Raw genomic sequence first — 23,009 nt, forward strand, 5'->3', positions numbered from 1 at the left:
GTTTTAGGCTAGTGACTTCTAAGGCAGGGATCCTAAACCTGAGCCTGCAGTCCATCTCCCCCACCCCACTGCCTGATTGTGTGTGCACGTAGGGCTTTGTGGGGAAGAGCGCTCTTAGCTCTCAGAAGCTTCTGTAAAGGGCCCGCGATGCAAGAAAGGTCACGTTCTGAGTGGTCCGTGCCAGACCCAGTAATCCAGGTCGAGCTTCCACCAGTCTTCTGCATCCATCCCCAGGAAGTGCTGGGGCAAAGGGAATTTGGTTATCTTAGAAAAGGTAGAGACAGCAAGCAGAATGCAGAGGCAGGAAGTCGATGCTTTGGGCAGAGCCAAACCGAAAGTGAAAGAAACCAGAGCCAAAGGGGGTTTTAGCTTCTAAACGTACAACTTTATTATTACATTTCTAGTTAATGTCGTTTTATGTGATATACTTAGGACCAAGAACTTAATAGACAAGTCCTAATTATGTCCTTGGGCTGATGTGGTTTCCAGCCCATCCCAGTGACCCTGTTCCCCTACACCACTCCAGCTCGAGGCACTTGGTGTCACACAGAAAGCGGTAGCTGGCTGGAGAGAGGGGGTCCGAGTCTGAAATCCCCCAGTGAGAGTAAAGAACAGAAGGGAAGCCTCCTTCCTCTCGGCCCCACCCCCCTACCCCCCAGGTTAGCACAAGGAAGGAACACACAGGCCTCCGTATCCCTCACACTGGGTGGCATTTTCTCTACACGCAACCCAGTCTCTTCATTCTGGTTACTTCCTGGCCACACTTGGGATCCCACAAACCGCCCCGTCTTCTGACCTTTGCCCCTCACTTTATGCCTGTAGCAGCCTGAGCACAGAGAGCAGGAGATCCCTCTGACCAGAGGTCTCAGAAGCACCAGAGAGGCCCCATGAAGCTTTAGAGAACGGCGGCCAGCTGGCTGCCAGTGGGCCTGCCCCCTCTGCCACCACCACAGCTATGAGGAAGCCCAGGACAGACGCTGCTCTGTGCCGGCGCCTGGGCCTGACTTTGCTCGCTGTCCTCTTCCTCCCCCACCCCAACACACATACATAATATATACACGCCATCAGAAGAGGAGTCCAAGCAGGGGACCCACAGGCACAGACCTCCCTGAGCTGGGACGTGCCAGGGCTTGCCAAAGCAGTACAGACAGTGGCCTAAGAGTCCAGAAGACCAGGGACAAGGCCTTTGGCTCTGTCGAGGGTTGTGGGAGGAAACAGCTCCAGCTCTCTAGCCCAGAAGCCTGTGGCAAAGGTGCGAGGGGAAGCCTCGTCACCTTGAAGACACTTCTACCTCCATATTCCCTTTAGTTACAGAATAGGCTCTTCCCTCCCTCCCTCCTCCAACCCCAACAGTTAAGAAGAATCTGGTGCCATGTACACGGTAGAGGGAGAAGGCACATCTTCAGCCTAGACCCTGCCAAGTCCATCAAGGGCAAGCAGCAGTCCCCAGTTCCTCCAGCCCCACCAGTGGTACCCATACCTCCCCAGCCAGAGAGGCCGCCCGCCCCAGGACAGAAAGAAATCTGGGCATATTATTTGAAGGGCAGTAAAGGAGTCTGGCCCAGACCCCAGTCACAGGGCCCAGCCCTCCAGGGATGGAGAACACAGGGTGGAGCGGACGGGGGTGCTCTTTAATCACGACTCCCCACCAGCTGCAGCACAAAGGTGAAGATGTAGATGATGTCCGTGTAGATCTGCAGGGCTCCAGTGATGTATTCCTCTGGGCTGATAGTGTGCTTCCGGTTCCCTAGGACCAGCTGCGTGTCGTAAGCCAGGAACTGCAGGAAGGAAAGGGGTGGGTACGAGTGAGGCCCCAAGGTTACCGTGCCAGAACTCGTCTCTGGTCAGCAGACATGTCCCCAGAGCCCCCTTGCCATGCAGTGTGCTTCGGGGAGACATTAATGAACGGCACAACACACGGCCTCTGCCCTCGAGCAGTTCACGGCCTAGAAAGGGAGAGGCGCTGTCTCTGCTTGCGGCTGCTGGGTGTTCTGCAGCAGGCGGTGTGAACAGGAGAAGGCAGTGGGGAGACGGAGGGTAACTGGCCACACTCCCTGCCTCCCAAGCCTCGACTTCGTGCCCCACGGGCTCAGTCCCCGCCCTCCCCCGGCTCCCTCCCCAGAGGGGCAGGGCCTTACTCACCAAGGTGAAGCAAATGGCCCCCAGAGCAGCATAGACCATGTGGAGCCAGTAGATCTGGGGAAAGGGAACAGGGGCGGTGTTAGAAATCTTAGCAAAGCAGGGACTCAGGTGGGCTGTCAGGACCAGCTTCCCTGGGAAGCTGCGTCCAAGTAGGTAGGTCCAGGAAGCTTCCTACATGAAAGGACTGCCTCTGCCTTGCAGACCCTGGAAGGAATTCAGAATGGTAACAAACATATGTGGCAGAGACAGCACGGCCTGTCCTCCAACGGCCATATATATAAAAACCAGTGTCCAAAGTGAGCTAAGGTACAGAGGTGTGCGTTATATTTCTGGGAAAGAGAAGGTAGCTGAATTACAGCCATGGCAAGGGCGGACTCGGGCACACACGGGTTGAAGAGCCCCATCACCTTTCCAAAGGATTTTGACTCAGAAGAAACCTTCAGGAGACTAAGGGCTGGAGGGAAGTCCCCACCCACCCTGATGAACACCGTGATGAACGTCAGAATCACAGAGAGCACCCCCAGGGCAGCCCTGCTCAACAGCCTCCCCGGTGCCTGTCCACAGAAGGGCGGGCCAGCCCTCCTGGCTTCCCCTTGTCGCACTGTTCTCCCCTCTGCCGTGACACTCCCCTCGACCCAGGGGCCTCATGCTCACCCCCAGCTGTCAGGAATAAAAGAGGGGTTGGATACAGCAATCCCTAAGGTTCCTTCTGCCCCAGCCCATCTCTTCGGTCCCCTAGCTTCCTCTCCCAGGCTGCCCCCTAGACCCTGCTCTCAGCTGTCAGCTAGTTCTCACCCAGTGCTCCCCGTAGGAATTCCGTGGTGCTGGCCAAGGCCGCAGGTGCTACGGCTCGTGGGGCCCTCTGGCACTAGAGGAACTACACCCTGACCCACAGGAAGCGGCTTCAGCACTGGTCCCTCTGCCAGCCAGTCGAGAGGCCTGTGAGGCCTGCCACTCATTATCCAGAAAGTCTCCTCTGGGCACTGGGCTCGCTGCCTGACCCCAGCTCTCCCAAGGCACTCACGTAGTTAAAGGACAGCACAATGGCCGTGACGATCCCAGTCACCATCATCACAATTCCCAGGACACAGAAGAGGCCTGTGCATGAGGTGAAGTCCACCTGCCAGGAAGAGAGAAGGAGGCTCCTGTCGGACAAGTGCCACACTGGCAGCCCAACGGAACTGGCCCTGCCTCCCCCAGCCGGGAGTCCCAGTGCCGCCGCCTGGGACATGGGAGTGACAGTGGCATTGTGAGGGCAGACAGAGGAAGCAGTTTCGGAGGTGTGGCAGCTATGAAGGGAAGGGGATTAGGGCCTGTAAGGGAAACCCCCAGTGTAGGGGTCTGGGCCTTCCCAGGCCTGCCCAAATGCCCAGCCTTAAGGGCCAGCTCTGTTAAGGGCAGGGCCCTCCGTGCCCTCACCTTGGTCTGGAAGCAGAAGATGGTGACTGAAATGGACACCACGGCCGTGATGATCATTGCGATGATGACGGCATTTGTTTGATACATACTGAAGGGAAGGAGTTGGGAGAGGCCAGAGGCGTTAGCCACATGTGACTGACTTCAGAACCATCACTTCCGGAAGAACCCTGCCCAGAATCCCCCTGCAAACAGCGGCCAGCCCAGGGACGCCCCACACCCCCGTAACACACACTTCCCAGGAGCACAGTGGTTTGTCCATGAGTGTACCTGGAAATGGTGCCGGTCATGAGTCCCAGGGCAAGAGTCTGAGGGAAGGAGAGAGACAAGAGTGAAACACTAAAAAAAGAGGCATGGCCACGGAGGAGTGTCAGAGCGGGGGGTAAATGTGGCTGAGGAGACCCCAGCAGCAGTCAGGATGAGGTGGCAGAGAAAACCCATCTCCCACGGTGGCACCCCCTGCCTTCCCTGGGCCTGACCCTCACCCCCCCGCCATACCCCCGCCACCCTCCTCACTTACAAACAGGGTCAGCAGGATGAGGTTCCATGGGAAACGGCGTCTGAGGGGAGAGAAACTAGAATTAAGTGACGGCCGGCCAGGTATGAGCGAGTCCTTAGCAGAAGGACTCGAGGCTCGGTGCCTAGAGGTTTAGGCTTTGATTGGGGGAGGGGAGGCTGGTGGGCCTTGGTACCTGCTCAGGTGTTCTGTGCAGGGACAACAGGGCAGTAGGACAGACCTGGGCTGTGGAGCCACAAGGACCTGGATGGTTTGCAGCTCTTACACTTTGTGTGTGACAAAGTTACTCAGCCTTTCTGAGCCTTTGGTTCTTCCTATTTGTTAAATGGTTAAAATGTTACATATCCTGCAGAGTAGCTGTAAGAGTGAGGGCTACATAGCTTAATAGATTCACAGAGACAAGGTATTTGTTTTTCAAATTTTAAGAGAAAGTTTACTTAAAAAGTTACAGTGGTAGCAGAAATGAGCTGGCTGGGCTGCGTAGTGACGGGGGGGGGGGGGGAGGGGGGGGGGAGGGGGGGGCTGGGCTGCGTAGTGACGGGGGCAGAAGAAGGGCTGGGCTGCGTAGTGACGGGGGGGGGGGGGGGGGGGGGGGGGCCGGGCCGCGTAGTGACGGGGGCAGAAGAAGGGCTGGGCTGCGTAGTGACGGGGGCAGAAGGGCTGGGCCGCGTAGTGACGGGGGCAGAAGGGCCGGGCCGCGTAGTGACGGGGGCAGAAGGGCCGGGCCGCGTAGTGACGGGGGCAGAAGAAGGGCCGGGCCGCGTAGTGACAGGGGGCAGAAGGGCCGGGCCGCGTAGTGACGGGGGCAGAAGGGCCGGGCCGCGTAGTGACAGGGGGCAGAAGGGCCGGGCCGCGTAGTGACGGGGGCAGAAGGGCCGGGCCGCGTAGTGACGGGGGCAGAAGAAGGGCCGGGCCGCGTAGTGACGGGGGCAGAAGGGCCGGGCCGCGTAGTGACGGGGGCAGAAGGGCCGGGCCGCGTAGTGACGGGGGCAGAAGGGCCGGGCCGCGTAGTGACAGGGGGCAGAAGGGCCGGGCCGCGTAGTGACGGGGGCAGAAGAAGGGCCGGCCGCGTAGTGACGGGGGGCAAGAATGGGCGGGCCGCGTAGTGACGGGGGCAGAAGAAGGGCCGGCCGCGTAGTGGACGGGGGCAGAAGGGCCGGGCGCGTAGTGACGGGGGCAGAAGAAGGGCCGGGCCGCGTAGTGACGGGGGCAGAAGAAGGGCCGGGCCGCGTAGTGACGGGGGCAGAAGAAGGGCCGGGCCGCGTAGTGACGGGGGCAGAAGAAGGGCCGGGCCGCGTAGTGACGGGGGCAGAAGAAGGGCCGGGCCGCGTAGTGACGGGGGCAGAAGAAGGGCCGGGCTGCGTAGTGACGGGGGCAGAAGAAGGGCCGGGCTGCGTAGTGACGGGGGCAGAAGAAGGGCCGGGCTGCGTAGTGACGGGGGCAGAAGAAGGGCCGGGCCGCGTAGTGACGGGGGCAGAAGGGCTGGGCTCTGTAGTGACGGGGGCAGAAGAAGGGCCCTTAGAGCTTAGGAGACAGAGGGCAAAGGTAATGCCCTAAGAGGAAGAAGAGAGGGAAGAAAGGTGCCAGATGGCACTTTGTACTCTCCTGTAAGTAGCTATCATCCTCATTACTGCTTCTAACTCTCCATTCGGCTGCTATGAGGAGTCCCCTTTCTACTTAAAATATTTGGCTCCACTCCTGCCCCCTGCCGTGCCTTCTCCCTAAGTGTCTGGGACTCACCTGGGTCCCTGGCAGCAGATGAGGGTCAGGTAGGTAGCCAGGAAGACACCACTGGGGAGAAAGAGACAGGAAGTCGTCCACAGGCCGGACCCGTTCCTCGGGCCTTCCTGGCCCAGCCTGGCAGCACTCGCCAGGCCGGCAGGTTGGAGGCCCACAGGGCTGCTTGGAAGTCTGCGGGGAAGTCCCTACAGGAGGAGGTTGCCCAGCCAGGGGCCCTGAACCTCTGTAGCAGGGGTTTAGCCTGGAAGCGGGTGGAGGAGGATGTGGCAGACAGGCTAACAGAACATGGGACGGGACCGTTGTGCTGTGTGAATGTCGCCACCAGTTCCCCACCCCTGCCCTTCGGGTCCTGTGCTGTGGGCTCCCCATGGGCGCCATACACCCACACTCCCCAACACGGGGCAGCGTGGAGGGCCCTCTGAACGAGTATTTAGGTATTGGAGCCCTGCTCGGAGAAGTCAGATCATTGTCATTCCTCCTCCCCTCGCCCCAAGCCGAGGAGCGCGGACTCACTAGGATGCATAGTAGACAGCCGAGTTTCTCCTCACAAAGTCACCGACGGGCTTCCTGTGGAGCAGGAGAGGATAAGAGCGGAGTCACTGCCATTTCCTCCAGTCACCAACATCCACTTCTTCTTCCAGTCCATCTGAGTAGCGGGCCCACCCCACCCCAGCTCCTGGCAGGTGCCCCGGGACGCCAGATCTCGTTAGAGAGGGGCGGAGAGGCCTAGAGACTCACACAAAGGTGAAGATGGCAATGATGGCCACCGTGATGAGCAGCTGGACGGAGATGATGCTGTAAACCTGGAACACAGATGGGTCACTGTCCCATCCGCCCGCCTCCCGCAGGGAGCAGCCAGTCCGCAGCCCAAGGGGCCCAGACTCTCCTCCCAGTCTCTTAGTGGTGGAAGGGCCTCCTTCTTAACTTGGGAGGATCCATTCTTTGCTTCCCTTCAAGAGCCCTCCCCGCTGCAGCCAGGTGGACAGGCTGGCTCAGGTACCACACACACCTCAGAGCTGGCCCCCAGCTCCTTCGGGGAGAGCTATTTACTCAGTGTACTGCTTGCTTCCCCTCCACACTGCACGAGCAGCTGTGGCCTTCGCATTGGCAGCACTTCAGGCTGCTATCTGTCAGGTATCGACCTACTCTGAGCAAGATGCTGTGCAGGTGTGAGATGGGGAAGGGAGGGGTGGGCAATGGTCATTTCTGGCTTTGAGTTGCTTATAGGGGAACAGGAGAAAAGTTTGGGGAGGGCAGAACACTTTGGAGAGCCCGCTGAGATTCTCCCAGACTGAATCTGCCCTGTGCCCCAAAACAAGGTCACGGAAAGAGGAGCAAAGGGTTGGGGAACAAGGGTCCGAAGGATGCAGGGCTACAGAGGACCTGGCAGGAAGCAGCTAGCTCCGTGGGAATGAGAGCCCCAGGGCTAAGTGCTTCCCTGCACCCCCATTCCCACAGCCCAGGCCCGGGTACACCTGCCTCCCAGCCCAGGTCTCACCTTCCGAATGAAGGTGTGTCGGACTTTCCTGTCCTCCCAATCTCCAGTCTCGAAGTTGTCACTCACCGCCCTCTCCCCTGGGCCTGGGGACAGATTACATACAACAACTAGGAACATGTGGCCTCAATCCCAAAGCCTTCATGACAGTCTGTCAAGCAGAGCCTCTTGAGATCTCTAGCCAAAGAACAAGTGTTAGAATTGAACTCCTTGCCCAGGCCAGCAGAGTGACCCAGAGCTGGCCTGGGCCCCATAGGGGGCCGTGTGCCCGTCACAGAGGGCTTCCTTAGAGCCCTTCCCTCAGCGTGCATTCACTGAGGGGTCCTGGGGGAGGGTGCCCAGCCCACACCTGGGTGCTGTGTGTGTGAACACGTCTCTGGGCTCAGAGCAGGAGACTCAGGGATAGGAGGAAAAGGTGGAGACACAGCACACGTGTGTGGAGGGTGGGGACGAGTGCGAAGACCGTGGTCTACATCTGGCCAACATCAGGACTCAGAGGAAACAGCCATGTCAGGGGTACACGTTCACAGGACAAGGCAGGACTGGAAATGGGACTGAGGCACGGGGACTTGCACCCCCACTGAGCACGGCCCCATGAGCCCGGGCTGTGCTCCAGGCTCCAGCGGTGCTGCAGGGTCCCGGCATTCCTGGCATGCCTCGCATGCCTCCTGGGGAACTCCTTCCAGCAGCCCGCGGGGGCTGCTCAGGCCTCCCTGCCGTCTACTCTTCCCTTGTGCCTGACCAAACAGCTCAGACTTGCCACGGTAGTTAACATCCAGATGATGTTACACGTTTACAAAAATCAGATGTTACCTTAAAGGATGACGACTGTCAGCACTGAATTAAAAAAAAAAGTGCTTCAGGTTTCAAAGGGAAAGAGGAATCTGGGTGGGAGGCAACTGCCTGGTTACGAATGGGTCTGAGGGTACCAGCTCTGAATAATCAAGTACTTCACCCTGCCACTTTCTCATGGGACATGTCACTTCTGGAGTATCTTTTTTTTTTTTTTTTTAATAGAGACCGAGAGAGTCAGAGACAGACAGGAACGGAGAGATGAGAAGCATCAATCATTAGTTTTTCATTGCACGTTGCGACTCCTTAGTTGCTCATTGATTGCTTTTTCATATGTGCCTTGACCGCGGGCCTTCAGCAGACCGAGTAACCCCTTGTAGGAGCCAGCGATCCTGGGTCCAAGCTGGTGAGCTTTTTGCTCAAGCCAGATGAGCCCGCGCTCAAGCTAGCGACCTCGGGGTCTCGAACCTGGGTCCTTCCACATCCCAGTCCAACGCTCTATCCACTGCACCACCGCCTGGTCAGGCACTTCTGGAGTATCTTAAGGACTCGGTCTCCCTGCTAAATAAAGGGGCTAACAGGTGCTCCAGGAGGGTCGGTGCAGCGGGGAAAAGTAGGAAGGTAACAAAGATGGGAGATGACCAAATGGTTAACAGGAAGCTGAGAAGGAAGGAAAGGAGGCCCCCTTGTGTGCTGTGAGCGCTCCTCCCCACACCCACCCCCAGCCACCTGCAGGGACTCACCATAGTTCATGGGCATCGGGTGAATGGGGGGCATAGGTTGTGGGTAGCCGGAAGGGTGACCATAGCCAGGCTGTGGGTAGGCAGGGTAGGCAGGGTACCCACCGGGCAGGACAGACGGCTGCCCATAGCCCCTCTGGGGCGGGTATAGGGGGTTGCAGTCCTCATATGGAGGTGGGGCGCTGGGGTTAGACATGGCCACTCAAGGGCTGAGGGGAGACCCCAGCTGCTGGGACCTGAAATGAGAGACAAGAAAGCAGTTATGAAAGCCCAGGCCTAGCTCACTCGGTTCCCCGTCCAGGCCGCCTTCGTGGAAGGGGACCCTCGTGCATTCTTTCCCGCGGTCATGGGTGTCATCCTCTGCCCACAGGCCAGTCTCCCCACCCCTCGCCTTCACACCAGCTTTCTGTCCACAGCCCCCTCACTCAGCAGCATCCTGCTGGGGTGGGCATGGGGGTGGAGGGCAGAGAGCAGGAGCCCAGAGAGGTCACTGGGCATCAGTGGGATAAGCGATGAGGATCAGGGCCCGGGAACTCCCCTGTGATCACCGTCCGGGAGAAACTGATGGCCCAGAAAAGCCTGGTGAATCACAGCGCCAGCTGGGACCCACTGAAGGGCCAGCCCAGCCCCCATGGCAGCTGGCAGGGGCCTCCGGCCTGAGAGGCAGAGCTGGGGAGGAGCCAAGGCCGAGGGAGGCTGGGGGAGGGGGCAGAGGACAACAAGCTAGCCCTGGTGCTGGAGCCACCAGGCCCAGAGTGGGAGGGCGCACAGCCCATGGACAGTGGCAGGCTGAGTCAGGGGGTGCCTGAGGCCTGGGGGAGTGGGTCCATGGAACTGGCCACCAGAGATGGCAGGCAGCACAGAAGGACAGGCCTGAGACAGGACTATCTGGTTCCTTAAAATAACAACCCAGCCATGTCAGATGGGTGTGTGGCAGCCATGACGGCCACTGCTCTCTGCACGGCCTGGCCAGGAAGTGGAAGACACACGTTTGAACCCCAGGGTCTCTGGTGTCCCTGTGATTCCCAGCTGTCTCCACGCCCCAAGGGCAGTAGCTAGCAGGGAAGAGAGAGCACAGGATTCATGCCACAAGGTCCAGTCAGTCCCTTCTCAGCAGGAGGAGAGCCCCACAGCCTGGGGAGTGCTGAGGAACAGGCCCTAGATGCTCAGTTCAGATGAGGGATCAGGGCCCTACTGTGAAGGGATTCCCCAGAACCACAGAACAGCCAGTGAGTGACACCCCCGGAATCGAGGCCTCAGGGTCCTGGGTATGTGTCCTCTATATTATGCTCTGTTCTTCATGCCTCTTATGTCTTCCGGGCCTGACAGCGACGGGGAGCTTGGAAAGAGCTAAAAGGAGGTCCCTGGAAGGCCCCCAACAGGGATGAGCCCAAAGAGAGTCTAGAGGCAGTGACAGGGCTGGCACCTCCCCCTGAAGCGTCTCCCAAGGGGCTGGCACCTCCCCCTGGAGCATCTCCCAAGGGGCAGACCGTCGGACCGGTCAGCAGACAGCCTCAGAGCCTCTGCTGGAAGGAGAGAAGAACTGGCTTCTCTTTTTAGGGCGCACGCACAGTTCAGGGATCAGATCAAGGATGGTCTATCTCCTCTCTCCTGATGACTGGGATATTATCAAGAAGGGAAAGTGGCAGGGAGGGGCAGGGAGGAGGATTGAGTAACAGGCCAGTCTCTAAATGGGTTATTTTGAGCAAAGCTGTTCTCCGTCTTCCCAGAGTAAATGGACCAGCACAGCAAGAATGTGTCAGGTCAGAAATAAGAAAGTGTCCCTGACAGTGAGGGTGCGACAGCAAAACAGGGAACAGGGTATCAAAAGTGGGGCCGTGGTGGAGGCCCTGCACAGGGGAGCAGCGTGGCCTGAGGAGGGGACGAACAAGAACAGGGAGGGCTGAAAACTGAGTGTCGTGAGTTTAAGAAACCTTAGATGGTAACCGTTTTGAAAATGTTTTGGGTTTATGTAAGGGCAGTTCATTAGTAATTATATGTGACTCTCCTTAATAGACTGTTAAAAAAGGAAGAAAGAAAAATTGGGGTCCCCTCCCATGAGGCAAGAGGCTCCTTCTTCCTGTACCCCTCTACCTGCCCCCTCCAAAGCCCCATTTTTAATTCCACCAAGAGAACGGTAGCTTGTCTGAAGGAAGGGGACAGGCAGGTCATCTTTGGCGTCTGGTTATCTGTCATTATTGCCATCATCTCAGCACCCAGAGCCATCTGATGTCCACCGTGATGGTGATACACGGGTGAACAGGCTGAGCACAGCCCGAGAGGCACAGGCAAGAAAGGCCCTGTGGCCGGAAGCTGCAGCTGAGCTAACAGCCAGTGTCCCGTACCCGGGTCTCCTGCCTCCTCGGGGTGCACCTCTGCAAGATACGCGGGAGTGCGCGGATAATCTCTGAGCCCATTGCAAGCTCTAACAGACTGGAATCCTGGGGCTCCCCTGAGAAGCCAGTCTATGCAGCAGCTGCCCCTCCCTCCTTCCTTCCTCGAAGCCAAGCAGGACAAACAGGTCCCTCCCCAGACTAAGGGGTGAATCAGGGAGAGCAAGGCCAACCGTAGATGGGCCACCAGGACTCCAGGGTTCCAGCCCAGCACAGCGGGCTGCTGACTCACGGGGACTCCCTCTGGACTCCCGCCCCTCCCTCTGACTCTGGTTTCAAAGGAATTTACCAGTACACCTGCCTGCTGGGAGCACAACAGGTCACAGTGCAATTCTATGGGGCCTCAGCCACCAGCCCACGCTCACCAAAGACCGGCACTGACCACTTCGCCTCACTATGCCTCAGTGTCTCCACCTGGAAAATGGGTTTAACACTTTTTTTTTTTTTTTTTTACAGAGACAGAGAGAGAGTCAGAGAGAGGGACAGATAGGGACAGACAGGAATGGAGAGAGATGAGAAGCATAAATCATCAGGGTTTTTTTGTTGCGACACCTTAGCTGTTCATTGATTGCTCTCTCACATGTGCCTTGACCACGGGCCTTCAGCAGACCGAGCGACCCCTCACTGGAGCCAGCGACCTTGGGTTCAAGCTGGTGAGCTTTGCTCAAGCCAGATGAGCCCACGCTCAAGCTGGCGACCTTGGGGTCTCAAACCTGGGTCCTCCACGTCATGGTCTGACACTCTATCCACTGCGCCACCGCCTGGTCAGGCGGGTTTAACACTCTTATTCAGGGGTCCCCAAACTTTTTACACAGGGGGCCAGTTCACTGTCCCTCAGACCATTGGAGGGCTGCCACATACAGTGCTCCTCTCACTGACCACCAATGAAAGAGGTGCCCCTTCTGGAAGTGTGGCGGGGGGCCGGATAAATGGCCTCAGGGGGCCGCAGTTTAGGGATGCCTGCTAGTGCCTTCCACAGTGTTGTAAAAATTAAATAAGACACACAGAACACTTAGAATGGTGCCTGATCCCTGATAAACAGTAAATATTGACTATTTTTAGTTATTATTTCATTAAATCCTCACAGTAGCCCAGCAGGGTAAATAATGTTATTATCCCTATTTACAAATGAAGGAATAGAGGCTTAGAAGAGTTAAGTCACTTGCCCAAGTTTACTTTAGCTCGAGTATGAGGAAGTCGAGATTTGAGCTCCAAGACCCAACGCCAGAGCCCATGCTCTTACAACCCTGCCTCGACCCCTCATCTGAACACCGTCTACCCAGACTGCTCATCACTTCTCAGGGCTGGCTTCTAGCCTGCGACCCTCTGATGGCAATGCAAAGCTTATGTAGCAAGTGGATTTGGAACCGTTCAGTCCCTTCCATCATCCCCACAGCTCCCTGTGCCCCCGCCAGCAGGAAAAGCAGGTTGTCAGAGATAGAGATTCTTACATGTAAGAGCTGAAATGAAACTCACTCAGCTACGGCAAGCCCTCCCCCTCACTGCCAACCAGACAGCCGTGTCTGGTGCAGGGAGCTTGTTCACAAAGCTGGGCCTGGGGTTGGGCCTGCATCCCAGAGCTCCGGTGTGGAGGCCTGGGCCCAGGAGAGGGGGTGTCCAGGCCCATCGGGGGAGTGGCTGAGATCAGCCACACTCACCTCTGAGCAATGCCAGACGGGCAGGAGCCTCAGGGTGAGGGCTGCCAGCACTGGCAGCCTCTGCGCCCGCTCCCTAGCGGGTGCCTGACCTACATGACAGGCCTGGCCACCTCCTCGTCCAGGCCTCAGCTAGGCTGAGGTCTGGGGCTGGCACTGGCGTCGCAGTAGGGAAAGGCGGAAGTGATCCGTGTTTACTCTCACAGCTATGACTACAGGTGGGAGCTGGAGCAGAATGCAGGGTTGAAAGGGAAGGAGAGGAGAGAGGAGGGGGAAGATCCGGAGGCAGAATAAGGATGATTCATGCCCGAAGACTAGAAACCAGGAGCCAGGTCATCTGGGCTGCTGGTGGAGGGGCTCAGTCTCCGGGGCCAGTAAAGGGCCATTACGGCTCCCCAGTGGAAGCTGGGATTTTCCTAAAACACAGTGAGCATTCAGCTTCTACTGGATGCGCTCCAGGGACGGGGCCGCAGTATTCCGCTCTCAGGCCGCCTGGAGCACCAGAAGGTTCTTCACGATGCCTGTTACCGAGACATTCAGATTCGGCCCTGTCCTTGCCACATTACAGACCTAAGCTTGCTCCCTCTTTTATGGCTCCCGACCCCTCATCAGGAAGGAGCCAGGACCTCTCCTTTCTCCTTCCGGACCCCCAGTCCCAACCACCACAACAGCAGAAGTGGGTGCGCTCAAACACAAAACCTGTTGGCTGTCAAGGTCTTCAGGTGCAGCCTTGGGGAAGTATCTCCTTCTCCTACAGTGTGGCCACCATGCTCCTAGCCACCTGAGGCCCAGGCCCAGGCCCCCGGAGGGCATCGGAAGGGTTAAGGCTCTGGAATCTGCAGAGGCCTGTGCTACTGGGGTTACAGCAAGAGGGTGTGTGTTGGAGGGAGGGGTGGAAAGGAGCAGCTGACTGGTCCAGGCAGTGTGCCCTCCTCCCTGCCAGGAACGGATGCCCAGAGCCAGAATGGAAAGAATAGCTCAGAGTGCACATCTCAGGAAACCCCACCCAGCAGGCGCAGGAAGGCAGCCCCGGGCCCACTGTGGCCAGGTCTCTTATAAGTCTCTTTACTTCACTCTTCCTTTATCTGTCCCAACTCCCCCAGCTCTCTCCCCTCCCCCCAAAGAAAACACTTGACCCTCCACACCAGCAAATAACCACCAGGGCAGAGGAGTAAAAAGATTTACCCAGGAGTGTCTGGGCAAGTCACCAGGCCTGATGTGTGCAGACCAAGGGGCCCAGAATCAACTTATCCTTCTGCCCACCTGGCCCCTGGGATTAACAGGATGATGCAGAGCAGATCTAAAACCTGGAACGTCACAGCTGGAATGGACTTTAGAAATCATCTGGTCATTTGACAGACACGGAAACCCCAGAGCCAAGAAAGTTCCTTCCCCGACCCATGACAAGCCTTCCGGGTCATGGGTTTAGAACTTCAGTCCCAGGCCTGCCCACTGTCTGAGAACTCAGAGAAACAGTAGGCAGCACACACACTGCCGAGGCAGGGCTAGCACAGTCCACCATTTCCCCAGTTCTCTGTGCTCTCCTGCTCAGAAACAGATGAGACTGTCAACCCATGACTTCCTTCCCAGCCGCCCACCCCCGTCTCTAGCCAAGGTGGTGCCTCTCCCCAGTCAGAGACTTAAGATGGTGGCTCCAGTCTCCAAAGAAGGGGAGGCTGTGCTGGAGAGCAGGGAGCACCCAGGCACCCACACCTCCCTGTCACCCTCTGTGGGGGCAGAACTGTGTCATCAGTGTGGCTAATCTCAGAGCCCAGGCCAGCCAGGGGTCAGAATGGCCTGGGAGTGCAGATAAGGAATGGGGAAGCCAGTAGCAGGCAGGGAAGGAAGAGCCACTCACACTAAGGAGAAAGTACTGTGTACTCAGGACTTAGGCATATAGGATCTTCACAACCGCCCTCTCAGACGCACAGTCTTTTCCCCACTCTACAGATGACAAAACTGAAATCCAGAGGAAAACAGATTGCTAAGGTCCCATAGCAGGGGAACAGCAGATATGGGTTTGAACCCAGATCTGATGTCCGATTTTACACCTGCCTGGAGCAGATGCCTCTAGGATTCCCCCACAGTCACCTGTGTGATGAGGTCAACACCCAGGCAGGGCGGGCTGAGGTAGAAAAGATCTTTGCTGTTGATTGATACCAGTCCCTTTCCACTTGTAGAAAGTTGAAGCAAGCCTAAGACCCGGGTCAAGAGGCAGGAAACCGAGTTCTTGTCCTGGCCCTGGTCCTGACTCCACTGTGTGAGTCGGGATAGGCCACTTCACATCTCTGGACTCAGTTTTCTGATCCATGAACGAGTACACTGAACCAAGAGATCAAAGTCCACACCAACTCTAACAGTCTCTGATTCTAAATGAACAGCCTAACAAACCAGAAGAGGAGGCTTCAGGGCAGAATGACCTACTTCCTGAAGAATCTAGGCTGAGGTCACTACTCATGTTAGCTGGTCTGAAGAACCGTCTACAGAGGCAGAGGCATGCGGCATGTTCTGGGTATTGCCCTCTGGACCCTATGGCCATCGTCTCCCGGGAACTCACTCATCCCAGAATATGCAAAGAAATGGGGTAGCACTACAAAAGAAAGAACAAGGCAGAAAGTCAAGCACCCCGGGTTTAAGTTCTAACTCCACCACTGACTAGTTGTGGGAATCTAAGCAAATGATCTCCCTTTCCCCAGATCAGCCCACATGTGGGAGAGGAGGAGGGGCTAGTTACCCAGGAGCAGAGAATGGAGAGCTAGAATCAAGTCAGGCATTTCCCGGAATCCAGGCAAATGATCTCCCTTTTCTCCAAATCAGCCCACGGGGGAAGAGGAGGAGGGGCTAGTTAGCCAGAAGCAAAGAGTGGAGAGCTAGCATCAAGTCAGGCATTTCCCATACTGCTTTAAGGAACACTGCATCGGGGATGGGACGAAGAGCTCTGAAAACAGGTCAGTCTGAAGAACAATCCATGTCCCCTTTGGAAGCTCACAAGGCTCAGTGGCGCACTAGGCCGCTGTGAAGTGCTGCAGCGAGCAAACCTGCTCAACTTTGTTTAACCCAGTGTCCTTCAAATTTTCTTAAGCTCAAAACATTTTTATCACAGCACACCTAATTAATAATATCCTACGGGATGCTGACCTTTGTTTTACAGATAGACCCAACCTTGAGAATGATTCATGTCCTAACTCATGTCTTTTTTTTTTAATTGGGGTATAACTGACATAACATTATGGAAGTGTCAGGTGTACAACAACTGAATATTTGTGTACACTGCAAAATGATCACAATTAGTTATCCATCACTATAAAAACGTACAAAATGTTTTTGTGACAAGAACTTTTAAGAGTTGCTGAGCAACTTTCAAACACGCACTACCATATTATTGACTAAGTCCTCACAGCTTAACCCCTGTCCTTACAGCCCCTCAGAGCGACCACATGTAGCACAGGCGTGCCCCCACACTCAGGGAGTCAGCTCAAATGCCTGGACCCTGGTGCAAGGGTCCTTTCTCTCCTGCCCCCATCCTGTCCTCTGCCCTCAGCTGCTATGATAAAAAACAATTTTATTGATTGATTTTTAGAGAGAGGAAGGGAGAGAAAGAGAGAGAGAGAGAAAGACAGGAACTGTTCCTACATGTGCCCTGACTGGGGATCAAACCCGCAACCTCTGCGCTCAGGCCAACACTCAAAGCAACTGAGCTATCTGGCCAGGGCAACCCAGCTGATATCATAATGTCCACAGTGGGATTTACTGCCAGGGGCTGGGTGACATCTCCAACCAGCAGAGAATCAGGAGGCTGGCATTCACTGACATCACCTTAATGTAACAGGAAAAAGTACAAACCATTACACACAAGAATAAGGATTCATTCCTAGCTTCCTCCCCGGCCACTGCATTGAGTACCCTCTAGGTACAGAGCACTGTGACCTATGGACTTCTGGATATCATTTCTACTTTAAAACAAAACCCAGGTTTTGGCCTAGAATTCCAAAATCTTAGGGTTGGAAGATTCTGTCAAGGTCCTCTTCTCCAAGGCATGCCCAGTGGAATGCTCTAGAAAGCCCACATCAGACTGCTAGCACAGGCTTCCTCCCAGAGAGCTGACTATACGCCTCCACTCTCCGGCCCTCCCAGTGTGGCCCGCTCAGGACACACACTGTGTGTCCCTTCTCTGTGGCTTCTGCTCTCCCTGCAAGGCCCAGGGTGAGAAGTTTGGGGGCTGGAGAACTCGGAGGTGGGCGGCTTCCGGCCAAGGCCCCCATTCCCATGGGAGGAAGCTAAGCTCAGGTGCCTATTACCTCAGCTCATGACATGAGTTGTCCCCACACTTAAGGTGTAACCCGTCATTACTTCTCTGACGGGCCCCTTTTTACAAGTGAGACTCTGAAGTCATGGCTTAAGAAGACAGAGGAAATCAGGGCCCTTGACACTGTGTGGCCCCACCACTTTTTTCTAGGTTACAAACTGGGCCTCTGGGTCCTCATAACTGGAGAGACGGGGAGAGCAGGCAGGTGAGAAGGAAGTATGGCTGCCTCGTTCGTTCTAGACAAAGCAGCACCAAGGAGGCACCGAGCTCCCCTGCCACCACTGGCCAGGCCAGAGGACCAGCTCTGAAACCAAAGCTCACCAGTGAGATGAATATTTCAGGGCCCCAGAGAACTGGACACCTGAAGGAACTTCCATGACATGGGGCTCTGACCCTGGTTCCCAGGCCTCCTACCCCCACTTATCTCATGTCCAGGTTCCTCGGCTAGAAGCCCACAGGTTAGGGGCCACAGTGGGCTGAGAGATGGAGACCCGCCGCAGAGGACAAGACTATCAGGCGCTGAGGGCCAGGCCTCCCAGCATTCTTCCTCTACTTGCCGTCCCACTGTCCCCTGGCTCCTTCCCCAGGCTCCACTTGTTTACCCCTTGCCGGTTTCTCTGCTGACTTTTTACTCTGACCCAGGGGCCAGGAGGAGGGCAGTACTACCCCTGTAGCCTTCTGAACCCAACCCGGGGGTTGTGGCAGGAAGCAGGCAAGGTGAGGCAAAGCCATGGTGACAGAGGTGGCCGCTCCCCCAGGCCAAGGCCGGAGGCTGCTCACTGTTCGGCCCAGTCTCCCTACTCACTAGAAGACTCCTTCACCTCCCAACACCGAGGCTGGCACCAGGAGCAAGCGGGGCCGGGCTGGGGGCCTGCGCCACCGCCTGCTTCCACCAGCTGAGGGCCGGGAGAGCCCTCATTCCACGCACAGCTGGCCACTCTGGGGCTGGCACTGTGGACACGCCCTGCGACAGACACGCGCCAGAAGGAGGGACACATGACACCCTCAGACCCTGGCCCGCTCGCCGGGGCCCACAACCAGCCGCTCGGTTTCCAAGGATAAAGAGGCGACACTCGCCTTCCCCGGCGCACAGGGAAAGCGAAACTCCAGCAGGGAGAGCGACAGATCCCCGTTATGGCACTGGCTCCCTTCCCCCCGGCCCGCCTCACACTCCCAAGAAAGTTTGGGGCCCAGGCCCAGCACCGCCCCAGGCCGGGCTCTGTCCCCGCCGGCCCGCAGTCCCCAACTCCCGCCGGCCGTTGCCCCCTGGCTTGCCTGGCGGATTCCGACGGCGCGTTCCCGGCCTCCAGGCGTCGCAAGTCCGGCACCGCCCGCTCTGGCCTGGGCTGGGCTGGGGCTCCGCGCCCCGCCCCGTCGCGTCTGCCCTCGTGGGGCGGGGCTTCGGGCGCCGCCAGTGGGCGCTGGGGTCCGCCCCGGTCCCGCCCGCGCCCGCCCTGGGGCCGCGAGGAATTCGCTAGCATTGTCCGAGTTACAGGCAATACTTGATCATTGATGGAAACTTCGAAAACAGAAATAGAGGAGGAAAAGCACTTCATTCTACCGCTTCCTCAGTCCCAGCGGGAAGCGCTTGCTTTTGGTGTTTCTTTGCCTCTAAGTATTTTACCTGTTTTTCTCAAGTGAGGTCATATTGTCAGATACGTTTTATTGCTTTTCTTTTCACTCAATATTTTATCACAAGCATTTTCTTGTCATTAAATAGTATTCAAAAGTACACTGCTAATGCCTCAAAAGTATTCTATCGCTTAGCTATGCTAACTTATTAAATCGGTTTCCTACTGGACGACATTACATTTTCCCCCCCATTTTTTCATTATTAGATGTAAGTTCGTGATTGTCAAACATCTTTGACAATTCTAAGCTTTGAAGCCAAAGGCACTTTTAAATTTAAAGACTTCAAACTTCCCTACATAGAGGTGGCATTTGGAACCAGTGTCCCTGGCTGTAAGACATTTCCTGTTAGAAGTTGCTTCAACCAGGAAAGCAGCTGTTAAGAGAGTCCTGAATTACTACTGTTAGCGCACAGCCCTGGGCGGAAAGGTTTGCACCTGCCTCTCGACCCTCACAGCCGCAAATGGAAGAAAGCACAATCAGTCCCACCTTAGAGCCGGGGAAATGAGTTCACAGGAGTTTTGAAACATTGGCCGAGTTTGCATAGTTCCCAAGTGCATTATCTTTTTTCATTACACCAAGGCTGCCGCTGCTGGTAGCCAAACAGCTTTATTTAAGGTGCTTATCTCGTGCTAACAGCTACAGATCAACACTACCCCTAGTCTTTTACAGCCTGCTGACCCTTTTCCTTTTTTGAGTGGATTGAGGGTTGACTTGATAAAACACAAAAGGGAAAGTAATGTGCTTACTAGTAAGCATAGTAAACAAAGTTGCCACTTAGATTGTGTATTACAGACCAATCAAAATAGAAATGTTGCCCTGGCCGGTTGGCTCAGTGGTAGAGTGTCGGCCTGGCGTGCAGGAGTCCTGGGTTCGATTTCCGACCAGGGCACACAGGAGAAGCGCCCATCTGCTTCTCCACCCCTCCCCCTCTCCTTCCTTTCTGTCTCTCTCTTCTCCTCCAGCAGCCAAGGCTCCATTGGAGCAAAAGTTGGCCAGGGCGCTGAGGATGGCTCTGTGGCCTCTGCCTCAGGCGCTAGAATGGCTCTGGATACAATAGAGCAACTCCCCAGATGGGCAGAGCATCGCCCCCTGGTGGGCATGCCTGGTGGATCCGGTTGGGCACATGCGGGAGTCTGTCTGACTGCCTGCCCGTTTCCAACTTCAGAAAAATACAAAAAAAAAAAAAAAATAGAAATGTTGGCCTGACCAGGCAGTGGCGCAGTGGATAGAGCATCAGACTGGGACGTGGAGGACCCAGGTTCGAGACCCCGAGGTTGCCAGTTTGAGCGCAGGCTCATCTGGTTTGAGCAAGGCTCACCAGCTTGAGCCCAAGGTCGAAGGCTCGAGCAAGGGGTCACTCGGTCTGCTGTAGCCCCCGGTCAGGGCACATATGAAAAAGCAATCAATGAACAACTAAGGAGCCGAAATGAAGAATTGATGTTTCTCATCTCTCTCCCTTACTGTCTGTCTGTCCCTCTCTGGTCTCTGCCACAAAAGAAAAGAAAAAAGAAAAGAAAAGAAAAGAAAAGAAATGTTGGGTTTTTTTTTAAAGATTGCCTTCCCCCCACCACATACACACTGTATGTTTATTTGTGTAGATAGATGTAACTTAACTAGGTGGACATCATGGTGGGCAAACTCCCCCAGCCACCCCAACTGTTGGGCAGATAAAATGTATTATGCTCACTTTGTTAAAGATGGCTCCGCTGCCCACGAGAGGCTGTTGCCCAGGTGATATTAATATGTGTTGGGGTGGGCTAAAGGCAGGCAGAATCCTTGTAGCCTGGGGCTTGGTTTTGGGATTAAGCCTGTCCCACCCTTTTTGATGTAGGGCGGTACAATCCAATCATGCCTTAGAGACGTGACTTTGTATTAGAGACTTCCCTGTTTTGTATATTGGATTAAGGGTTTGGATTTCTACACTATAAAATGGGGACGGAACGAGAGTTTGGGCTCTTGGTTCCTGAGGTTAGCATGAGAGAGCGGAGAGAGTAGAGCCAGCAGCTAAAGGAGGCCACGTGGAGGAGGCCAGGAGAAGCAGCCAAGATGGCGGAGTGCTGAGTGAGATGCCAGTTTGTGTAGAGTTTGTATCTGGGATAAGGAAGGAGATGGGGAACTGAGGAGAAGAAGGCTGGTGAGCTAGAAACCTTTGATTCTAGGAAACTCGGATAAGTCAGTGGCTTTGTGAGCACTGAGTGTGACTGGGTTTTGGAGCCCAGTGTGTATTTTTACTTGCCCGCCGGGTGCAAGGTAGGATTAAAGGCTATGGCCCATCAGTTTTTGGCTCCGCTGTTTCTTTACCGACTGTCCAAATCCAATGCAAACCTGCATGGGCCGGGCTGCTCTGATGGTGGCTCTGGCCCTGCCTGCTGGCTTTACACCAACCCTTCAATATAGGTTCAATTTCTAGGGACAAAAAACCTCATTTTAAGAAGTCTCCTCTCAAAAGGTGAGATCACCAGCAAGAGCTCATGGTGTCGATACAGCTGCCTCCCCACACCCCTTTACCACAGCACAGAGCTTTTGGTGACCTGCGGAGCCCTGCAGAATCTGGCCAGATGGCCTGTGTCCCTTCATGCTCTCTACACTTTGGCTCCTTCTCCAGGAAGCACCCTTGTTGGGCAGATAAAATGTATTATGCTCACTTTGTTAAAGATTACGCTCCCCACGAGGAGGCCGTCGCCCAGGTGATATTAATGTGTGTTGGGGTGGGCTAAAGGCAGGCAGAATCCTTGTAGCCTGGGGCTTGGTTTTGGGATTAAGCCTTTCCTACCCTTTTTTATGTAGGGTGGTACAATCCAATCATGCCTCAGAGAAGTGACCTTGTATTAGAGACTTCCCTACTTTGTATATTGGATTAGAGGTTGTGAAGCTACACTATAAAGTGGGGGCAGAAGGGGAATTTGCTCTCTTGGTTCCTGAGATCAACATTAGAGGAGACAGCAGAGAGCACATGGAGGAAGCAAGGAGAAGCAGCCAAGATGGCAGAGTGTTGAGTGAGAAGCCAGTTTGTGCAGGGAGAAGGAAGGAGATGGGGAACAGAGATGAATAAGTCTGGTGAGCTAGAAACCTTTGATTCTAGGAAACTCGGATAAGTCAGTAGCTTTGTGAGCACTGAATGTGAGTGGGTTTTGGAGCCTAGTGTGTGTTTTTACTTGCCCGCCGGGTGCAAGCTAGGATTAAAGATGATGGCCCACAAGTTTTTGGCTCCATTGTTTCTTTACCAACTGTCCGAATCCAATGCGAACCTGCATGGGCCAGGCTGCTGTGATAGTGGCCCTGGCCTTGGCAACTGGCTTTACAACCCTCCACTTTCTTGTACTTCCAGAGTGGAGACAGCTTCCAGGAGATTTGTCTGTCAGCCAGCAGTCACATCTGCCCCATGGGATATGGGGACACGCACGGACAAACCACACAGCCTTACAGCGTGCTCTTTCTCCTGAGCCCATTTTCTGATCGTGGGATCAAGACCATAATCTTAAAAGAACATCTGAAGCACCAGGCCCAGAGTGACAGATTACCATAGGCATTCAATTAATGACACGCCTTCTCTTGACCCCTTTTTAATCCCTGAGTCAACCTAAAAAGTGTCCAAACCTGTAGAGAATTTTATGAGTTGATTGCAGCCAAACTGACAATAATTGCCAGGAAGCAAAATCTCAGCGGATTGAGAAAATGCTCAGGAGAGTGGCAGTTTGGCCGCTTATTTTACCCATTAGGGTCAAAGGAGGAGCTGGAAGGAGGGGTCACATGAAATCTACTGATGGCAGGTTGGGGGGTTGGGATCCGGAGAAGGCAGAGTGGGAAAAACTCTGGGGTTGGAGAACAAGTAAAAGGGAGAGACACATACTTCTTTCACATTAGTGGGTATAGGATAGTTAACAATTAACGTTTACGGCACATAGAGATGGTATGCGGGGGAACAAGATAACGTGAGGGGTTCTGTGGTCTCTGCTCTGGTGGGAGAGTAAGCCCTGAGGCGTCTGAAAAAGATTACTCTGACATTCCAAAGGTGTGTTATTTTAGATACAAGAAGACAAGAGAGTCTCATTTAGGGAAAAAATGACTTTTGTCAAGGCCGCTACAGGCCGAGGACATGATTACCCTCCATGACTCACTTTTTTGTTATTGTTGTTCATCCATTTATTTGACTAAACATTCATTTACTTACTCATTTTATA

General features: G+C 55.3%; 1 protein-coding gene across 1 annotated transcript; it reads right to left on the bottom strand.

Moving 5' to 3' along the window:
- Nucleotides 1–363: 363 nt before the first annotated feature.
- On the bottom strand, nucleotides 364–18,600 carry TMBIM1 (transmembrane BAX inhibitor motif containing 1). Its single transcript, XM_066345185.1, has 12 exons — nucleotides 18,472–18,600; nucleotides 8,846–9,078; nucleotides 7,314–7,396; nucleotides 6,554–6,618; nucleotides 6,329–6,382; nucleotides 5,816–5,866; nucleotides 4,079–4,118; nucleotides 3,829–3,866; nucleotides 3,562–3,649; nucleotides 3,167–3,262; nucleotides 2,143–2,196; nucleotides 364–1,778 (listed from the first exon to the last, which is right to left on the bottom strand). The coding sequence occupies exons 2-12, from the start codon at nucleotides 9,036–9,038 to the stop codon at nucleotides 1,632–1,634; spliced, it is 909 nt and encodes a 302-aa protein (XP_066201282.1). The 5' UTR covers nucleotides 9,039–9,078; nucleotides 18,472–18,600; the 3' UTR covers nucleotides 364–1,631.
- Nucleotides 18,601–23,009: the final 4,409 nt, after the last annotated feature.

Source organism: Saccopteryx leptura, chromosome 7 (genome assembly GCF_036850995.1).
Source record: "Saccopteryx leptura isolate mSacLep1 chromosome 7, mSacLep1_pri_phased_curated, whole genome shotgun sequence".
NCBI lineage: Eukaryota > Metazoa > Chordata > Mammalia > Chiroptera > Emballonuridae > Saccopteryx > Saccopteryx leptura.